We start from the raw sequence: 17,814 nt of genomic DNA on the forward strand, positions 1-17,814 counted from the left end.
CCTGGCATCCTGGGTGGGATTGAGGGCATACAGCTGCTGAGTGACCTTGGATAGATAGCCTGGAGGCTCTGGGTTTGGGTTTGCTTGTTGCTGAGATGAAGTCAGTGGTCCATCTTTGAACCTTTCCCGCTCTTGTTCTTGTGTGATCTGAAGCCAGACTATCCATGTGGCCCTGACAGATGTTATATCAGGATGAGGTTTCCCTGAAAGATGGCAGCTCCGGAGATGCTTCTGTGGGTCTGGGGAATGTGGTTTTGCTAGGGAGTGATAAGAAACTGCGGATGAGGAAGGATGATACCTGTCCATTCATCGATTCCATTTATCCATGTTGGAGCAATTCACAGCAGGTTGGAAAGGGGTATGAACTACGTCCTATGCAGTGATAGGGTGGTCAGACCATATCCCTGACCTGGTAAGTGTGACCTATCCCGGTTGTGGGAAGGCCAGATGGAAGAGTCACAGAGATTCTCCTGCCCAAGAGAGCTGGGCAGAACATCTTACTGGAAGTGGCATTTGAGCTGGGAACATGTAAAAGGCCACCAGGCAGATGAAACAGTGGACAGCATTGGAGGCAGCGCGGACAGCCTGTACTAACCCTGTCGTGTTTAAGGAAATCCGTGGAGGAGGGAAGGGGTGGGCACAACCCTAGCTTCCTACATGCCTGATGTTTCAGGGCATCCAGTCAGGGACCAGTACTTAGCGGAGTTTCTGTAGCTGTCTGCGGCCCTGTTCCCCGGGTCATGCTTGGAGAAAGACAGAGAGTGGGACCCAGTCTGTGAGGTCCTGGGAACAAGGGTCGGGACTCTGGTGTCCTTCATCCAATCCCCTGCTTCTATCCTTTTGGCCTGCCCCTCCCCCAGGCTCTTTGTAGGTAGGGAACCTATGGCTTGTCCTGATTTCCCAGAGGCTACTGAGGCCCAGCCAGGGAGGCCCTCCTCAGGGGGTGCTACCAGCCCTAATTGCACATTGCATTCCTGGGAGTGATTTAGCGGGGCCAATTAGGAGAGGCCCTCATCAAGTGGGCGAGAGGAAGCACCCCTCTGGGACTAGCTTTCCTGCTTTCCTTGGGAGAGTGACGTGGGTAAATGAAGGTGTGATTGATGGCTCCATGCCGCGTGCTCTGTGACAAAGGAGGTTGGTAAACTCTTGGTGAACTCCTGTGGCATTCAGCTGTTGGTGTGTCCCTTAGGCAGCGTGGACAGGCATGCTCCTTACCTTCCTCTCTCCCCTTCTACTCCTCCTTGCCTCTTTATATCCCCCCCCCCAACTCCAAGCAATGCCACCCCCTCCGCCCGCTAGTCCTTTGATTGGAGACCGCAATGTAGGGCAGCCTCAGCAAGGGGAAAGGGCCAGCAGATGAGGCTGCCGCAGAGCCAAGCTTTTGGAGTTCCATGACATCATCTCAAGGCTAAGAAACCGTAGAGCCCTCTGTGCTCCACGGATTATGAATGAGTTCCCCAACAGCCCTGGCTGTTACCTACCAGTTGAGAAGCATTCCCTAACCCCCGAAGCCTCCTTGATAATTGGGACTAGTCGGGCACTCACTCACGCAAGGCGGCCTCAAAGATGAAATGTGCTCATGGGTCCCAAAAGGGAGGGCAGACCTGCCTGCTTGGTTGGAAGACGCCTTCCCTTTGTTCTGGGGTGAGGGACTAACATACGACGCACATATCTAGGTGTGTCCTATCCACTCACAACAGAGCCTGGACCGTCACTCATCTCCTTGGCTCTTGTGGCCTCCCAGGGTGAACCTCCCGGGCTGTTTCTGCTCATCAGGCTTCTCCTGCCGGTACAGAACTGCCTCTTTGAGAAAGCCTCCAGTGGTAAGAGGGGAGGGAGGCCTGCTCTGTCTCCAGGGCCCAGCATTGCTGTGCTGCAGCCTGGGACGCTGGCAGGGTCGGTAGGACAGCACCCCAGCAGGTGTCTACCCTGTATAGGGCATGTGACTACTACAGGGTCCTTCAGCAGGTGATGGAGCGGGAGCTTAAAGGCCCCCGTGCAGCTGCTCCCGTACAGGACCCTCTTTGAGACCGCCATGGGGGTACAGATACAGAATAGTTTGCCATGCTGTCCCTGCCACCTAGTGGCAATAGGACATTGCCGTTGGAGGATTTGGAAGCCAAGAGGGATCAGTGGAAAAGACAAACTCTAATGAAGAGTTCCTGCTCTTCACACGGTGTCTCTAGTCTCTAGTCATCACAGACCATGGGTGTAGGGAAGGCGGTTCTGAAAGTGGGACGATTGGACAGTATTGCCCATGGGCCCTGTGGGGCCTTAGAGAGTATCAGAAGGTAAGACCTAGAACCTTCCATGCAGGTGTCTGCTTTGCCTTTCTGGAGTAGATGGTGGCTCCATGCCCTGTGCTTATCATTCACATCACCCTGGAGGAGGCCCTGGGATGGGGCTCATGGACCTTGGCAAGCTCTGAGTGACATCACGAGTTTATGCCCTCCACTTGGCTTCTGGGCAACTCAGGAACACTAGAGGGATGACCAGCCCAGGCTACGCTCCCCTCCCAGCTCCTTCCTCCCAAGGCTGAGTTGTGGTTGGTTGCTTGCCCGTTCATGGGTTCCCCTGAGCCTTTGTTCCTTTCTGTTGCTGTAACAGAATACCACAGACCGGGTAGTTTGTAGAGAACCGCGTTTGTTTATTTAACTCCTGGTTCTGGGCTTGGGAAGTCTAGCAGTCAGGTGCTGGTCTCTGATAAGGACTTTCTTTGCTTTATCTAACCTGGCCAAGGGCACCACACAGACAAGCATGCCAGCTCAGGTTTTCATTTCACTTACAAAGCCAGTGCTCTCCCCACCTCGGTGACCTCGTCTCATGGAATTATCTCCCAGAAGTCCCTGCCCCATTGACAACATGAGTTTTGGAGTTGAGTTCCCAATACATGTAATCAGGGGCACATGTATTGTGTAGTTGAAAGCTCATTACAACTCATTTACATTAAAAAGGAAAAAATAAAACCGGGGGGCGTAGGGAGGGATGTGTACCTTGCTTGTGGAGGTGGTCAGAGGAAAACTTGCCCATCCTCCCTTTTCCACCACATCGGGCCTGGGGATAAGCAGTTCCTTCGCAGTTTGTTGGGCTTGGTGGAAGGTGCATTGCCCTTGCGAGCCGAGCCGTCTCACCAGCCACCTGACTCAGCGCATTTCAACGGAAGTTAAAGAAACTTCTGTAGTACCTGTTCTCATACCTGTAATCCCGGCACTCTGGAGGCTGAGGCAGGAAGGCCAAGAACTCCAGGCCAACTCTGGCTACAGAGCGAGCCCCCCCCCCACTCCTGCGCCCTCAAAAAGCCTTAAGTGGGAAGAGTGGTTCTGATTTGAGGCCACCAGGTGGCTGGGGGCAAGGGGTGGTGGGCAAAGACTATGAACAGGTGTCCGCTCTGCCTCTGTGATGCTGGTGGCCCTGGCCACTGTGACTGGTGACAGTTTGAGCTGGGGGATTGCTCCATGAGCTGTCACGTCCCTGAGAGGCTGGGTGAGCCTCCTTCAGGATTGTCTGTTTGAGAGTCCGAGTCCGGTGGCCCCCTGGCCCCGGCCCCCACCCCCAGCCCCACCCCATGAGCCACCCTGCCCTTTCAGATCTGCGCCAGGAACAGGGTCAACACTGAATGTGGTCCACTCCCCGGGCCTCAGGGGTCCATCACGGCTCTTCACCAGCCATTCTAACTCTTTAGCTTTGAGTTTTCAACTCAAATGCCCTAGCAATGCAGAGAGCCCTGTGAGACAGAGGCTGCTCAGCAGGGGCAGGACGGGAGGGAAGGCTCTAGGGAGGGCTGTCCCAACTCTGCTGTGCTGGAGAGAGAGCAGCTAAGCACCTGGCCCTGGGCCAAGCTCGGCCGGCCGGCTTCTGGGAGCCTCTCTGGAGGAGGAAGACAGAGAACAAGGAGGGTTGGCCTGTTCCTTCATACTTGGTCTCTGTGGGTCTTGTCCAACCTAATAGGAGAGCCTGTTCCCCCAGTGTAGAACACCTCCTTCCAGGGATTCCAAATAGCTCTGTTACATGTCCTGCTGACCCTGGTGGAGATTCTTTGGGTCTTGGGAATGAATGGCATTAAGCCCTGCCTTCCCTGCTCATAGACAGTGGGGTGGGTTGAGAGGATACGCTTGCTTGCGGCAATCCGCTGAGGAAGCTGGGCTCCAGCCTCCCTGTGTGACCTGCAGGGCCGGGAAGGAGAGAAGCACCTCTTGGGTGCCCAGGAGTCTGAGACCTGGGGGGGGGGGGCTTTAGCAGTCACTGCCTCCTGGGGGAAGGGGAGGAGCTTTTCAAGGTGATAGCAGGTGGGGGCAGGCTCGCTTTGGACGGTAGTCAGAGGAGAGGGGAGAGTCAGTATGAACTTTGGGTGTTCAAGGCTGCTTCCTATCCAGATGGCCCAGTCCTGGATAGCCCCTTTGTGGGTTGTTCACAGAGTCTGAGTACCTGTGGTGTAGCCTCAAGGGCTCCTCCCTGGCTGGGTCCAGTTCCCCCAACTCTGTGTGGGTCCGAGCACCCACTGAGGGCGCTTTGCCCTAGCTTGGTCCCCAACCTGCCTCAGAAGTGAACACTCACACTGTGCCTGGATCTCCTCTTCTGACTCCTGCAGGCACTGACTCCTTCCCACGCGAAACTCTGGCAGTCCAGGGTGGCTCTCAAATCCAAATCCTCTAGGATAAGTCATTGAGTTAAATGCCATTTGCTCCCAAAGCCTGTGGAGCAAATCCCCATCTATGCTGGGGAAAAAAAGAAAGAAAAAAAAACGGAGGTGTGTGGGAAACTACCAGCCAATTCCCCGCCAGTCGTAAAAATGGATGCAATTTATTTTTTCTGGCATTCCCATTACATAGATGTTTGTCGCCAGCTGTTCCAACATGGAGCCTGTTTTCAGCTGCCATTTCTTCTCCACATTTGACACTGTAAGGCCTCGAGTCTGGGGGGGGTCATTAGCTGGGGGCCTCCCAGGTGAGCCGGGCCTGGCTTTCCTTGGCTCGCCTGTGATGTTCCCTGGGTGGTCTGAGGTGAGGGAGTGGCTGGCATGCTACTGTCCCAGCCCTGTGGGTCAGAGCTCTGCCTTTCACCAGGGGCCTTGAAGTCCTGAGAAGGAAGCAACTGCCCGGATGGATGCTCACACATGAAATCCATCTCCACTATAGGAGCTGGCTGTGGAGAGGTGGGATGAACCCCAGGGAGCCCTACCAGTTTAACTGTGAAGCAAACACAGTGTAGGACTTTGGGGGTAGACAAGGTTTTAAGTCCTGCCGGTGATACTTCTTTCTGGGTACCCCTGGAATCATTATTTCATCTGTCTGATCCCGAGGTCTCTCCACCCTAAAGCAAGAATGGTGTGTCAGAAAGGGTGCCCTGGCCTCAGAAAGGGAACCTCTGAATTTACAGCTACAGGGTGACACGTTTGTATCCAGCCCCAGGAAGGAACATCTCAGGAAAGGGCAGGTACCCTTGGCGGCAGATGAAGAATCATATGTTCCGGTTAGGGATTCTCCTTCGCATCTCTAGCACTCGAATCGGAAGCGTTGGTCCTGTCCTTTAAAGTGAGGCCAGCAAACAGTCAGTCCATAAATCCTAGATTTCAAAGGGCGTGGATCTATACCAAGAAACCTAGGCAACATTTGGTGCCGAAGAATGCCAATAAACAGACCACCGTCAACAGACACCAGCCATATGGCGAGGCCCACTGTGCCCCAGGCCCTGCCCCTACCGTCTCTGCCCCTTTGTTAATCATACTCGTGGGGTCACCACAATGAATGGAAACTGAGGCCAAGAGGAGGCGCAGGGCTTAGAAGTAGGTTTTCTTCCTTTGGTTGAAAACTGCAAGCTCTTTCTCCCCTGAAGCTTGCCCGGGAGCCCCCCTGCTCCCCCGTACCCCCCAGTCCTGTTCCTACACACTTGGAGCCCTTATGTAAATAGGCATCTGCAGCACGTGGAGGTTCCATTTAGCTGCAGGGAGCCAATAGCCCCGCTGGTGGTGGCGAGGAGTGGGGTGGGCCGAGATCTGGGGGGCAGGGGGGTGTCATCAGCTCCGAGCACCCCCAGGGCTGCGCCGCCAGTGAGGCCTGACACCGGGTTAAGTCGCCTGGCGGCCTCGGGCTGCAGCTGGGAGCGCCGCCTGGTTCCCATTCGGTGCTGTGGTTTTGATTAGCTGCTGGGAGAGGCGGGCCTGGCTGCAAGTCTATGGGAGCTCCGCGGGAGCAGCGGGTCCCCCGCCCCCCCTCCTGGCAGCCCCAGACTCCAGATGTTCCGAGCGCTCGCTGGGAAGGCCTGCTGGCGCCACGGAGGGCAGAGGGCAGGGAAAGCACGCGAGCTGGAAGCCCAAGAACTCAGTCACCGCAGGCCTTGGCAGCCCGCCCGGCCCTCCGCTGGCACATTCCCCAGCTCTCCCCTGGCCATCTGTTCCCAAAAAGCCCTTTCAGAACCTCATCATCACTCAGGATACAACAGCGCGAGCAGCTGGTTTGGAGGCGGCAGCGAAAACCGTGCAAAAGGTTCTTTGTGAGAGAGGAAACTCGCTTATGAATAACAGGGCTGGATGCCGTAAAAGTTGGCGGCTGCAGTTCGTGCTTCTCAGGCGCCGCTGTTTGCTCTTGACTTTTTATCTTTTTTTTTTTTATTCCTCCCCACCCCCACGCCCTTGTTTGCTTTCAGTGTTTTTTTTTTTTTTTTGGTTTGTTTGTTTGCTTGTTTGTTTTTTCTTCCTTTTCTCACACCAGGTGTCATTTGAGTACCTGATGGCCACCTAATTAGTTCTTAGGATACTGTCAACTCACTTTTTTTTTTTTTTTTTTTTTTTTTTTTTATCTCAAAGCGGTTAACCCTGAGGATAGTGGGAAGTGACTGTTTTCCTCTGGCTTGGAAGACACTGGCAAGCAAGAGGTCTGGGAGTCAGTTGGGAGGATGGCCTCTGGGGAGATGGCTCAATAGGAAAAGTGCTTTCCGTGGAAGATGGAGGACCGGAAGTCAAGTGTGGCAGCGTGCTGTGATTAAATGACAAGGCTCGGGGAGAGACCCTGTCTCAAAAAAGAAAGGAAAAATAATGTAGAGACGTGAGGGACATATCCTGATGTTAACCCTTGCCCCCCCCATGGATGAGTGTACACCCACCATCCACACACACACCTGGATCAGGGTGGCTAGGTCCTGACCTGTTAATTGCTGAGGCGTCTCCAAACAGTCCTAACTTGTCCTCCCTGGTTGGAGTTCTAACTAAACAGTAGCACTGAGGTGGGAAGTCATCCCATTGTGACCCCGATTGACCGCAGCTTGCAGAGCGAGCATTGTGCCTGGGAGGGCTGGGGTCAGACCTGCAGAAGAGAGCCCGCCATGGGCTCACCCGAGGGCAGCACAGAAGGAGCCTTAGGAGGACACTGGTAGCCATAAACACCCCGGTGCCTGGCCCCCACAGCTGACTGCAGCCTGACGTGAGGCCTTTTTAAAGAACCGGCTGCCGCCACTGTCGCCAAAGGCTTCTGGGACATGTCTGCTCAGAATCTGGGCACCTTCTGGCAACAGTCGCCAGGTGTCCTGTCCTGGGCTGTGGGGTCCTGGGGCAGGGCTGACAGCTGGGATAAAAAAAAGCAAGGCTTCCCATCCTCCTGCCACCCCTTGGGACCGGGGACAGGGTCAAGACTACCCCGTAGGGGTCGAGCAGGAAGCTTCCGGTGTTAGTGCAGTAGTGGGTGGGGGCAGGGCTCCCTCGGTGCATTTTTTTTTTTTTTCTTTTTTGCCTTTTTGCTGACTCCCCACTGCCCCTTCCAGACTCCAGAGCCTGTCAGCTCGTCACTTAGCAGTAGGAAGTGACTCCCAGTGCCTGCTTTCCCCAAGCCTACCACTTGGGTCTTGGGAGAGCGTGGTGCATTTCTTCACAGCTTTCACCTCTTTCCTCCTGCCTTACCCTCTCTCTGTGTTCCTTCCCCTCCACTTGGGCAGATAGGGCATAACCAAAGGTTTATTTTATCATAATTTCAGGGCCATTAATCTCACGTCCAGAGGGCCTTGGCGCCAGCCCCTTGGGTCCTCCCTGTGTGGCCTCTGTGGGGGTGGGGTGTCTTGAGTCTTCTGATCTGGTCTGGGTCTCAGTGGTGCTCTGGGGACCATGAGACCTTGTTGAAGAGTCTCAGGCTCAGCTGGAAAGAGGGTTCAGAGCCCTGGCTCATCCTCCAAAGGACCAGGGTTCAATTCCCAGCACCCAGGTGGCAGCTCACAACTGTCTGTGAAATTCCCGTCCCAGGGGTTCCCAAACCCTCTCTGGCCCCTGTGTGAACACAGACACACATTAAGGCAAATACACACTTTAAAAAAGATTCAGGCTCATGCTGGGAGGTACTCTAGGGACTGACCAGGGATTGGCAGTTGAAAGGTTATAAATTTGGCTTGTGAATTCTGCCCCCCTCCACACACACACACACACACACACACACACATTTTCCACAAGAGACGTTGGTTTTCCAAAGAAATGGAGGACCAGGAAGAGGGACTACTGATCCCATGCTCTTGGGGACAAAGTGGAATGGGCCAGTGACAAGGGATGATTTCAGTTCTAGCTTTCTAGAGGGCAAGGTTTGGGAGGTTATCTGCACACTCGTTAGCCCTGATTGCCATCAGTGGAGAGCCTAGGGCAGGGCCGGCTGGCTGGCAGATTGGCTGCCCCTTTATACCCACCCCAGCAGGCCCGATGACAGATTCTAGGAGATAAAAGAAACACTTTCCTCTCTGATTACGCAGTAAGTGTTCCTGATGACAAAGTCAGGAGCCAGGCCCCCCCTTACGACATTCATTCATGGTTACCCCAACCCTGTACCAGCAGCCCAGCGGCTCAGACTCCAACAGACTCCCCTAGAGCCCATCCCACATGCTCTGCTGGAAGCCAGGCCTGCAGCCTCCCACACCCTATCAGGATTCCCATGTATTCTCCATAGGCAAGACTTAGTTCAGACTCAACAGGACAGCAGACTGTCCCCACCGCCACCACCACCCCAACTGCTGCTGGCTCCGCCCCGGCCACCATTGTATCTCAGAGCGCCTGGCCTGCTCTGTGCATAAGCTAACCTTGTTCATGATCTAGCTCTGCCTTGCTCCCGCCCACCCGTGTGTGAAAGGCCCAGTTCCTCCAGGAAGCCCTCCTGGATTCCTACTCCATTTTCCTCACGGGGCCTGTAGAACAGCTTTGGAGATCCAGGCTTCTTTTTCTCTTCCTCATGGCTACACAGTGGCTGCCACAGCTCCAGGCACTTCAGCCTCAAACTACATCCAGAATCTGGGTGGGTACAAGACCAAGATGAAGCCTTCTAGATAGCTCCTACCTCCCCTGAAGAGTGGCTGTCCTTGAACCTGAGCAAACCATCAGGGCGTGTCCACGGGGACAGCAGCTGAGTAGCCCCCACGAAGGTCAACCCAGGAGAGCAGACTCCATTGTGACAGGGGCCAACCAGTGTTCTAACCTCGACCACCATGGCACAAATCTGTTTCCCCAGTTCACCTAATCCTAACCTTATCCTGCCATAGCTGATGCCATCCAGGTTCATAGAACACAGGTGACGCGGCTCCCCGGGATCCCACACCGCTGCAGTTACAGGGGCTTTTCAGAGTGTCTTCGCATCGTGATTTCCTTGACCCCACCACCTTTTAGGATCTTTATTATTTAGGGGTATGAGGTGACAAAATCACCCAGGGCCAGAGCAGGCAGGACCCATGCATCGGCTGAACCGGCTGTCACCAGCGCCCCTTTGACGAAGCCCTCCCTGTAGAGCCAGGGCTTTGTACATCCAAGGCACTCACGCCACCAACTGAGCTATGGGCTACGCCCCCAACCCTCAAATTTTGCTTCAGTCTTTTTCAATTCCTGAATGGACAATGATGACGAGGACCCAAAGGGCCCTGCGCTTTCATTTAGGACTGAATGAGTCTCAGCCTCAGGGTCCACCCTGTCAGGGCTTTGTTCCAAGTCCTACAAAGAATAAAACAGACAGGACGCCCCCTCTGCCCCTGAGACCAGAGCTAAAACACACAAAAGTGAAAGCTGGAAGTCCAGAGGAGAGCGCTGTGCTCAGGAGTTCACCATGCTTCATGTGCGTGCATAGCTTCTGCCCTTGACTCCAAGGTGCTTGGGGTCTGGGCAGCAAAACAGAAACAACCTGTTGCGGCAAGGCCAGCTCTGGGAACAGTGCAGAGCTGGCCAGTGGCCACAACGCCAGGGAAAGGCAGGCCGTGCTGAAGAGCCCAGAAGCAGAGGCCGTTTGTGTTGGAGAGAAGAGCTCCATGCAGGGGCCCAGGGGCCTGTGCAGACCTGTGATGCTCATGGCTTGACCCTGAGCTATCCAGGAGGAAGTTGACTGACATGCTCAGGTCATACAGCTAGTAGCATGGGGATCTCGGGCTCAGAGCACAGACTCCCTGACGCCACCAGTTGGCACCTTTCATCGCTGTGCTGGATTGCCTGCTGGGCGGGTGGCACACATGTGGACGGGTAAGAAAGGAAGGAAGGAGTCATTTCCCCGTCTCATTCTCAGCCTCTCCTTAGTATAGCTAGGACCTCCTTTTATGGTGTCAGGGAATAAGAAGCCCCGAAGAGATGTACCCACATGCCGCAGTGCTCCCGACTCTAGCTAAGTCGCGGGCTTAAGGATTTTAGAAGAGACTGGGGAAGGGGATGTCTCCTGTTAAAACTGCGTCTGCAGGCTAGGGCTCATGCAGTTGGTAGTGCTTGGCTGACATGCGTGAGGCCCTGACTTCACATAAACCGGGAGCATCGACTCTTGCCTGCAATCCCAGCACGGAGGAGACAGAGGGAAAGAAACACAAGTCCAAGGTCTGTCTGTGCTGCATAGCGAGTTTGAGGTTACCGTGGGGTGCTCGTCTCGGTTACAACTGGCTTTTGTTGAACTCACACACACATACACACACGTGTGCTCACACACATGCTCACACACGTGTGCACACGTGCGTGGGCACACTCACTCTGTCCATGGCAGGCTCCCTCGTGTCTTCCGGGTACAGATGGGTTTTTACAGAGGCCCCGGGCCAGCACGAATTGGTTTATCTGGTATTGCTCCCCTCTGTCCCCTGCTGTCACTTGGAAGGATTGGGAAGGGATGAGATGCAGAAGGACAGTAATTACCACCTCAGGGCAGATACTCAGGGACCTGAAGCCCTGCCCGCTGTAGAAGAGACATCGTCTGAAGGTCAAGGCCAGGGTCTGCCTTGCTCTGCCGTTGCTGTGCGTCACACGCGGGGTGTTTGTGAGGTGAGGCCCACTTGATGAGACTGAGGAATGGGGCTTTTCCACTTGGCTGGGCTCTGTCCGTTCAGCTGATTCCCTCCGGCCTGGTGCTGGTATTGCACGGTAAAGTCCCCAACCCTTGGGGGTGGGTGTGAGTGAGCCAGCAGGATTGGCGGCGGCTGGGAAGCTTCGGCTGCCGTGCCCTGTAGCCTTGCCTGGACCAGCCCTGCCCTTACAGGGCACCAGACCAAGAAAGACAGATAGACTGACAGACCCAGAGACACAAACACAGAAGAGGCCAAGAAAGAGTTGGCTCAGGGCAGAGCTCTGAGAAACAGATCTGCAGCCAGAGAGAAGGCGTCAGCATGGCGTGGCAGTCCCCCGCCGGCCTGGGGCTCCTTGGAGGCTATGGTCCTAGCTTTGGGTGTGCCAGGCCGCTCCTGCTGCCAGCCAGGAGAAGGAAAAGGCTGAAGCCTTGCCTCCCCTCCCAGGAAGGGATTTCACACACTTCTGACAGCTTGTCAGACCACTTCTTGGGAAGAGAAGAGACTAGAGCCCAGGGGGTGATGATGGGTGGGACCACACCTTAACAGAACTGCTCTGTTATACTTACCTTCAACCCTCTCTGTTTAATAGATTGGGGTCACTGGGACTCTTCGTTCCTCTTCCTGCCCTGACCACATTTTCTTGGTTACTATCTGTTGAATTGGCCCAATGAGGGCAGAGGGGAGAAGTTAGCTTGTTAGGTCTGCCAGGGCCCAGACTCTGTCCACAGCAACTGCAGCCGCAGGGTGTTATGCAGGCCTCTGTTTATTCATCTGCTGGATGGGACAGCAACCCCCATTTCCCCAGGGCTGTTTCTGTCAGTGTGAGCAAGGGAAGGAAATGCGGTCCCTGGCACATGGCCACTTTCTAAAAAGATAGCCCCGACCCCCAACATCTCGCCAGGCCATGGGAAGATCAGGATGCCTAGGGCAATGCCCCCTGGGAGTTCAGTGGAGGGGTGGGCAGGGCGAGCAGCCCCCCTAACAGTAACCCAGGCGACAGAAAGCTGGAGGGACTGGGGGATGAAGAGCTTTGCGGTTTGGGAGCAGCAGCTCGTCCTCTGCAGGTGGAAGTTGGCGGCATCACAGGATGGACTTGGGCAGAGCCTCAGTATCCCCTGTGGGGCAGTCAGCAAAAACACAAGCCACAGTCCTCGCTGGAGTTTGCGGTTCATGGGTAGGATAGTTCCCTTGGTCTCCAGGGCCAGTGGTAGTCAGCGAGTGCTGGCCCAGGTTGCCCGGGACTCTGTCTATGATAGCACAGTGCGAGGTCTCAGGTCCCAGCACGAGGTGGGCAGCTGTTGCTTCTTACTGCTGGGAGAGTCCATCTCTACACCATCCCCTGGCATAGAGGTGTGGCCTGAATCATTGGCTTCAGAAAGGAAGGGTTTGCCTTGCTGGATCCAGTACTCCCAGTCTTGGGGCTGGGGTCCGTGTGTCACATACATTAGCCTGGAATGCAGGCACCGTCTTTCTCTTTGGGGAACAGCCCTGGGGAGCACAGGTGAGGAGAGACAGCAAGCCTGGCAGGGCTCCAACTCAGTGCCTGTCACCGAGACTATGTGACAGCAACTCGGTGCAGCCGGTTGAGTGGATAGATTCTCCCCATGCCTGGCTCTCCCGGCTCACAAAGGCTTTGACTGTGACACCGATGCCTTTAGGCTCCCAGGAGCTCTGAGGATCCTCCCGGCCAGATTCCTACCATGTCCCTGTCATGTGTATGCCCTCAGTAAACAGCAGCTAACCGCAACTACTCCCGAATTCCCTGCCTGCCTCATGGTGTCCAGGTCAGGTGGGACAGCAGCGGCTAGGGATGGGTCCCTGGGAACTTAGGACAGAGGCCTATGGGCTCGGCACGCACCGGCAGTTCCCAGCACAGACCCGGGCTGTGGGATGAGCAGCAGTTGGGGCTCCGACTTCTGCGCAGGCGCACACACACCCACACACACTAAAGATAGAGGAAATGAGAGGGGCCGGGGAGGCGGTGCAGGGTGCAGCAGTCACAGGTGAGGTGCCTCCCAGCCTGGGGACCTGAGCTGCACTCCAGGAGGGAGGGGAGAGCCAACTCCCACAAGCTGTCTCCTGGCTGCCACATGAGCCCTGTGGCCTGTGCATCTACACACGGGCACACGCACGCACACACAAATACATGACATCTTAAACTGAGGAGACCAAGGGTAGGTGGAGCTTAACTGCCCTGCCCACGCCCCACAGCTGACTTGATTACTCAGCAGCATCCAATGTGGAAGGATGAGCGATACGGTTCTTGTAGAATTCTTCCAACTCCCCACTTCCCCAGTGAATTTTAGTTTTTTAATGGTGCTTAAGCTCTGCCTGCTCTTTTTAGGACATAATAATTAAAAAACAAAAAACAAAACCTTCAGATTTCAAACCCACTGGTTGTTTTTTTTTTTCCCCACACACAGACTATCCAAACTGCATAAATGAAAAAAATTCAGAATTTGAAAATAGTGAAAAAAATGTTTAAGGAGATAAAGTGGATATTAGAGATGAGCAATGCATTTTTAAAACTTAGGAGGGAGATGGAGACGGGAGAGATGGTGGAGTGGTTAAGAGCACTGGGTACATTCACAGAGGGCCTGGGTTTGGGTCTTAGCCCCCACATGGTGACTCACAACAGTCTGGTGACCCAGAGCCTCCTTCTGGCCTCTGTGAGCACTGGGCACACAAGTGGTTCACACACATGTGTGCAGGCGAAAGAAACATTCACGTATGAGTGTTGTTTATGTGCGTGCAGTGGCGTCCATATGAGGTGGTCAGAGGACGACTTGTGAAAGTCAGTTTTCCTTTTCCATCAGTTTCTGGGTAGACGCAGCTTGGTCCTTTCTCGTCTGTGTCATCTCCCTGGCCCAAAATATTGGGGGGGGCTTTCCCAGACAGGGTTTCTCTGTGTAGCTCTGTAGACCAGGCTGGCCCCGAACTCACAGAGATCCTGCCTGCCTCTGCCTCCCGAGTGCTGGGATTAAAGGAGTGTGCCACCACTGTCCGGCTCTGAAATCAATTTTTAATGTCCCTAAAGTGATTCAGTTATCCTGCATGACACCCGTGATCAAGAGAAGAAAGCAAAGGACTTAAGGCCAGAGACACAGTCAGCAGAGGAGACAGGGAAAAGCGAACTGAGATGACAGGTGACCTGGCTGGGCTTGCTCTAGGTTACAGGGAAAAATTTCTCTAAAGGACAGCCATCGTTACACAAATGCTCGGTGTCCCACCTGAGACGCGGGGACATCCCATGGGACGAGGAGCTGCAACACCCTGAAGCCTGTGACCAAGAGGAGAGCGCTCGTTCTATAAGTGTTTATAGAGATAGTGCTAGCAGCTCAGCTGGAGTTGTGCTGGGCGCTAGGCCGCCTCAGTGAACAGAACTGTCCACTGGCCCCGATGGGGTTGGTGTTCTGACCTCCAGATGAAGAACAGACAGGTGTAGCATCTGTTTGTGATGAACTTATCCATCTGCCACACTGACCCAGCATGCCAGAGTAGCCAAAAGTTACAACATGCAACTGTGATTGCCCTCTGCCGCAGCTGATTGGTCCCCAACTCAAGTCTGAAGCTAGCCCAGTAAGCTTCCTTTGCTGGTCTGGGGTAGGATGCTCGGAGCTGGGCTTCTGTTGCAAGCTCAGTCTGAGAGCTATCAGGCTTGTAGCTGGAGCCAGGCTGCCCTGGCCAGCTTTGCAATGTGGCTGGGAGAATGGTTCCAGCCCTCCGCTCCTTCTCCAGACCACAGTCAAGCTGGATGAGAAGGGGTTCCAGGCCCGGTCCATGGCAAGGCCCGCCCAGGCAGCCAGTCCTGGGATGACGTGGCCGTAAACCACGCTGTGGACCACAGACACAGTGCCATCCCCATGGGTTTCCTTTCCGCTTCTTAATCCTTCTCCTCAGACTCAGTAACGAAAAGCAGATCTCTTCTGGGGCCAGCCATGCACAATGGACTGGGAGAGTGCAAGCCTGGGATTTACCACATCAAGATCCTGTCTCTCACTCACTTTTCCTTCCCCCCTGCGTAGCCACTGTTAGCTGGACAGCCTTCCTCCCCCGTGGCCTGGCTCACTCTCCCTCCTTGGACCCTGCATCCAGCATGGCTCCAACCTCTTATTTTGGATCTTGGACCACATCTTGGTTATGTTCCTACCAGCGTCCTGGGGCCTCCTAGGCAAGATGTACAAGGGCCTGTGGTTAGCAGTTCTTTGGCCTATGGTTTGGCTCCTTCTGCTTGCTCTCCAAAGCCAGGCGTCAGCAGGAGCAGCTTCTGTTGGTAGGAGAAACAGGGCTGATCTGGGTTCAAACCCCTACACTGCCAGGATGTAGCATCATTCCACACTCTGTGTGGCTCACCCTTGACTCGGTGCGAGGAGGGTCATGACTTGGTGCCTGATAGATGGTTTGCTTTAACTGCAGCATGAGCTGCATGAGTCTTGCAGAATGGGGAGCTGCCCCAAGGTCTCTGAGTATTCTTCCTATGTTCTATGCTCTGGGTGGGGTCTTGGAGCCCTAGTGAGCCTCTGCACTCACACACACACACGCACTCACACACGCACGCACGCACGCACGCACAGAGGCTGGTTCTCTTCTGCCACTTTCTGGGCTTGGGACTTGGAGATAGCCCAACATAGAAACTCATGGTTCTCAAGATGTGCCAGGTTCCCGGGCAACGCCGTAGGACTCTTGGGTCCTCTGCATCTCCACCTCCTGATGCTGAGAAGCACACATTTCTGGATCAGGGTTCTATAGGTCCACTCTTATTTCCACTCAGAAAAACCAGAAGTGAGGGAGCAGATTGTTGATGTCCTGCTCATTGAGCCGTCTGTCAGAGGTGGGAACCTAGGACTGGAGAATGACTCTGCCAGGCCTCCCGGGCGGCAGGCGATGGGCCTCGGGACTTGGGGCATGCTCCTGTCTGAACAGGGTGGGGAGAAGGTAAAAGCCTCAGACAGTTATTTCCATGGGAACCAGGGAAGGCCCACCATTCACCCATCCCCGTGCCACGTAGCAGCCCCAGCGCCACGTAGCAGCCCCAGCGCCACGTAGCAGCCCCAGCGCCACGTAGCAGCAGGACTGACTCCGATGTCCCTCGCAAGTGAGAATGTGGGGTTCATGACATCAGCACCCGGTGTCCCGGAGCTTAAAGGGGCTTCACTTCCTCAGTGTAGCAGTTCGTGGAGGTGGAGGGGGGGCAGTGCGTGCTTTGGGGACGCTAGTCTTGCATCCAAATCTGGCCCTGTTGTCTAACTGGGCAGGATGCGTTTAATGTCTCCAGAATGTTCTCCGGGTGTCGGCATCCACCTTCAGGGTGAGTAGGGGAGGTTGCTGATAAATGTTTTTTGTCTTTTTTTCCAGGAGTGACCTGCCATAGGCCAGACCATGGACACTGCTTCGGGCCTCTTTCCAGCTGGGCCTAAGGAAAAAGAAGCTGAGGCCACCAGGACAGCCAGCCTTACTCCTGTCTTCAAGATGCTACCGGATACTCAGCCCACTCACTGCCTCTCAGGGCCACCAGGACCAGGACAAGGGCAGCCCGCCTCCCTCCCAGTCTCCTGCTGTCCTCCAGCCATCCAGGGTTGCTTCAGATTTTGCCTTCTGACTGGTGGGGTAGACTGTTGCCAAAGATTCTACAGAGATTGTCCGACAAAACTACGGGATGAAACCCAACAGCACAAAGCCACCATGGCAGCTGCCTGACCAAGTCCGCCTCAAGCCAAAGATGGATTAGCACTTCTGCCAGGAGCTCGTGCAAGGAGTGGACATTTGGTGACCTTCAGAAGCACTTAGCCTCTGAGCCAGTGCTCCGTGTGCGCTGGGCCCCAAGCTGGCCTGGGTGCAAGACAGGCTTTCTAGGGCCGTGACAGGTGTGGTGGGAGGTGGGGTCTGAGACCCTTCTCTTCCCACTAACTACCCAGGCCTCTGAGCACATCCTGGTAGTCTCTGGCCCCAGCTCCTCCTTGGACTCCAGGCCTCTGAGAAGAGAGGAAAGGGGGTTAATGAAGGAGTGATATTTCTCCATCCCCCACCCAGGACGTGCCCCAAGACAACCAGTCTGAGCATCTTTGCTCCCAGAGCCTGCCCCGCCAGGTGCACAGCAGAGGCCAGCACCCAAGACAGAACCCTGCCCTTGGAAAGGCCAGGCAAGAGGACTTAGGGAGGGAGGGAGGAACCAGGGGAATGGGCCCGTATGTGGGGAAGGGGGCATGTTCAGAGCCAGTGCCTACTCCATGTGCTACGGAGGCCAAAGCTGTTCACATCTGTGTGCAACCATCTGCTTCAAATTGAAGTAAAACCTGCAACATATAAAGAAAGTACTGGTGTGTGTTGAATGGACTTCGGGCCATCGTTAGCTGGGGGTGTGAGGGAGGGGTGGGGAGTCCTTCAGAGTCAGTGTTGGTGAGGGACCTCCACCATGGCCGTAGGGCTGGCCGTGCCGTGAGAAGCCCTCTCTACTGCACCCTCCCTTAGCCCCTCAGCCCCCACCACAAGTTCTGTGCTGCAGGGATCACTCTTACTGTCATTTTCCAAGTGAGGAAGACAAGGCCCCAGGAGACG

At 55.0% G+C, this 17,814-nt stretch overlaps 1 protein-coding gene across 1 annotated transcript in view; it reads left to right on the forward strand.

Annotated features, from left to right (window-relative positions):
* Atoh8 (atonal bHLH transcription factor 8) overlaps positions 1–17,416 on the forward strand; it is a 28,185-nt gene extending 10,769 nt beyond the window's left edge. Inside the window, exon 3 of the mRNA XM_051203062.1 lies at positions 16,615–17,416. Within this exon, the coding sequence (XP_051059019.1) occupies positions 16,615–16,620 (6 nt within the window). The 3' untranslated portion in view covers positions 16,621–17,416. The remainder of the gene's footprint in view (positions 1–16,614) is intronic.
* The last annotated feature ends 398 nt before the right edge of the window (positions 17,417–17,814 follow it).

The sequence above is a fragment of the Phodopus roborovskii genome, unplaced genomic scaffold (assembly GCF_943737965.1).
Source record: "Phodopus roborovskii unplaced genomic scaffold, PHOROB, whole genome shotgun sequence".
Taxonomy (NCBI): Eukaryota; Metazoa; Chordata; class Mammalia; order Rodentia; family Cricetidae; genus Phodopus; species Phodopus roborovskii.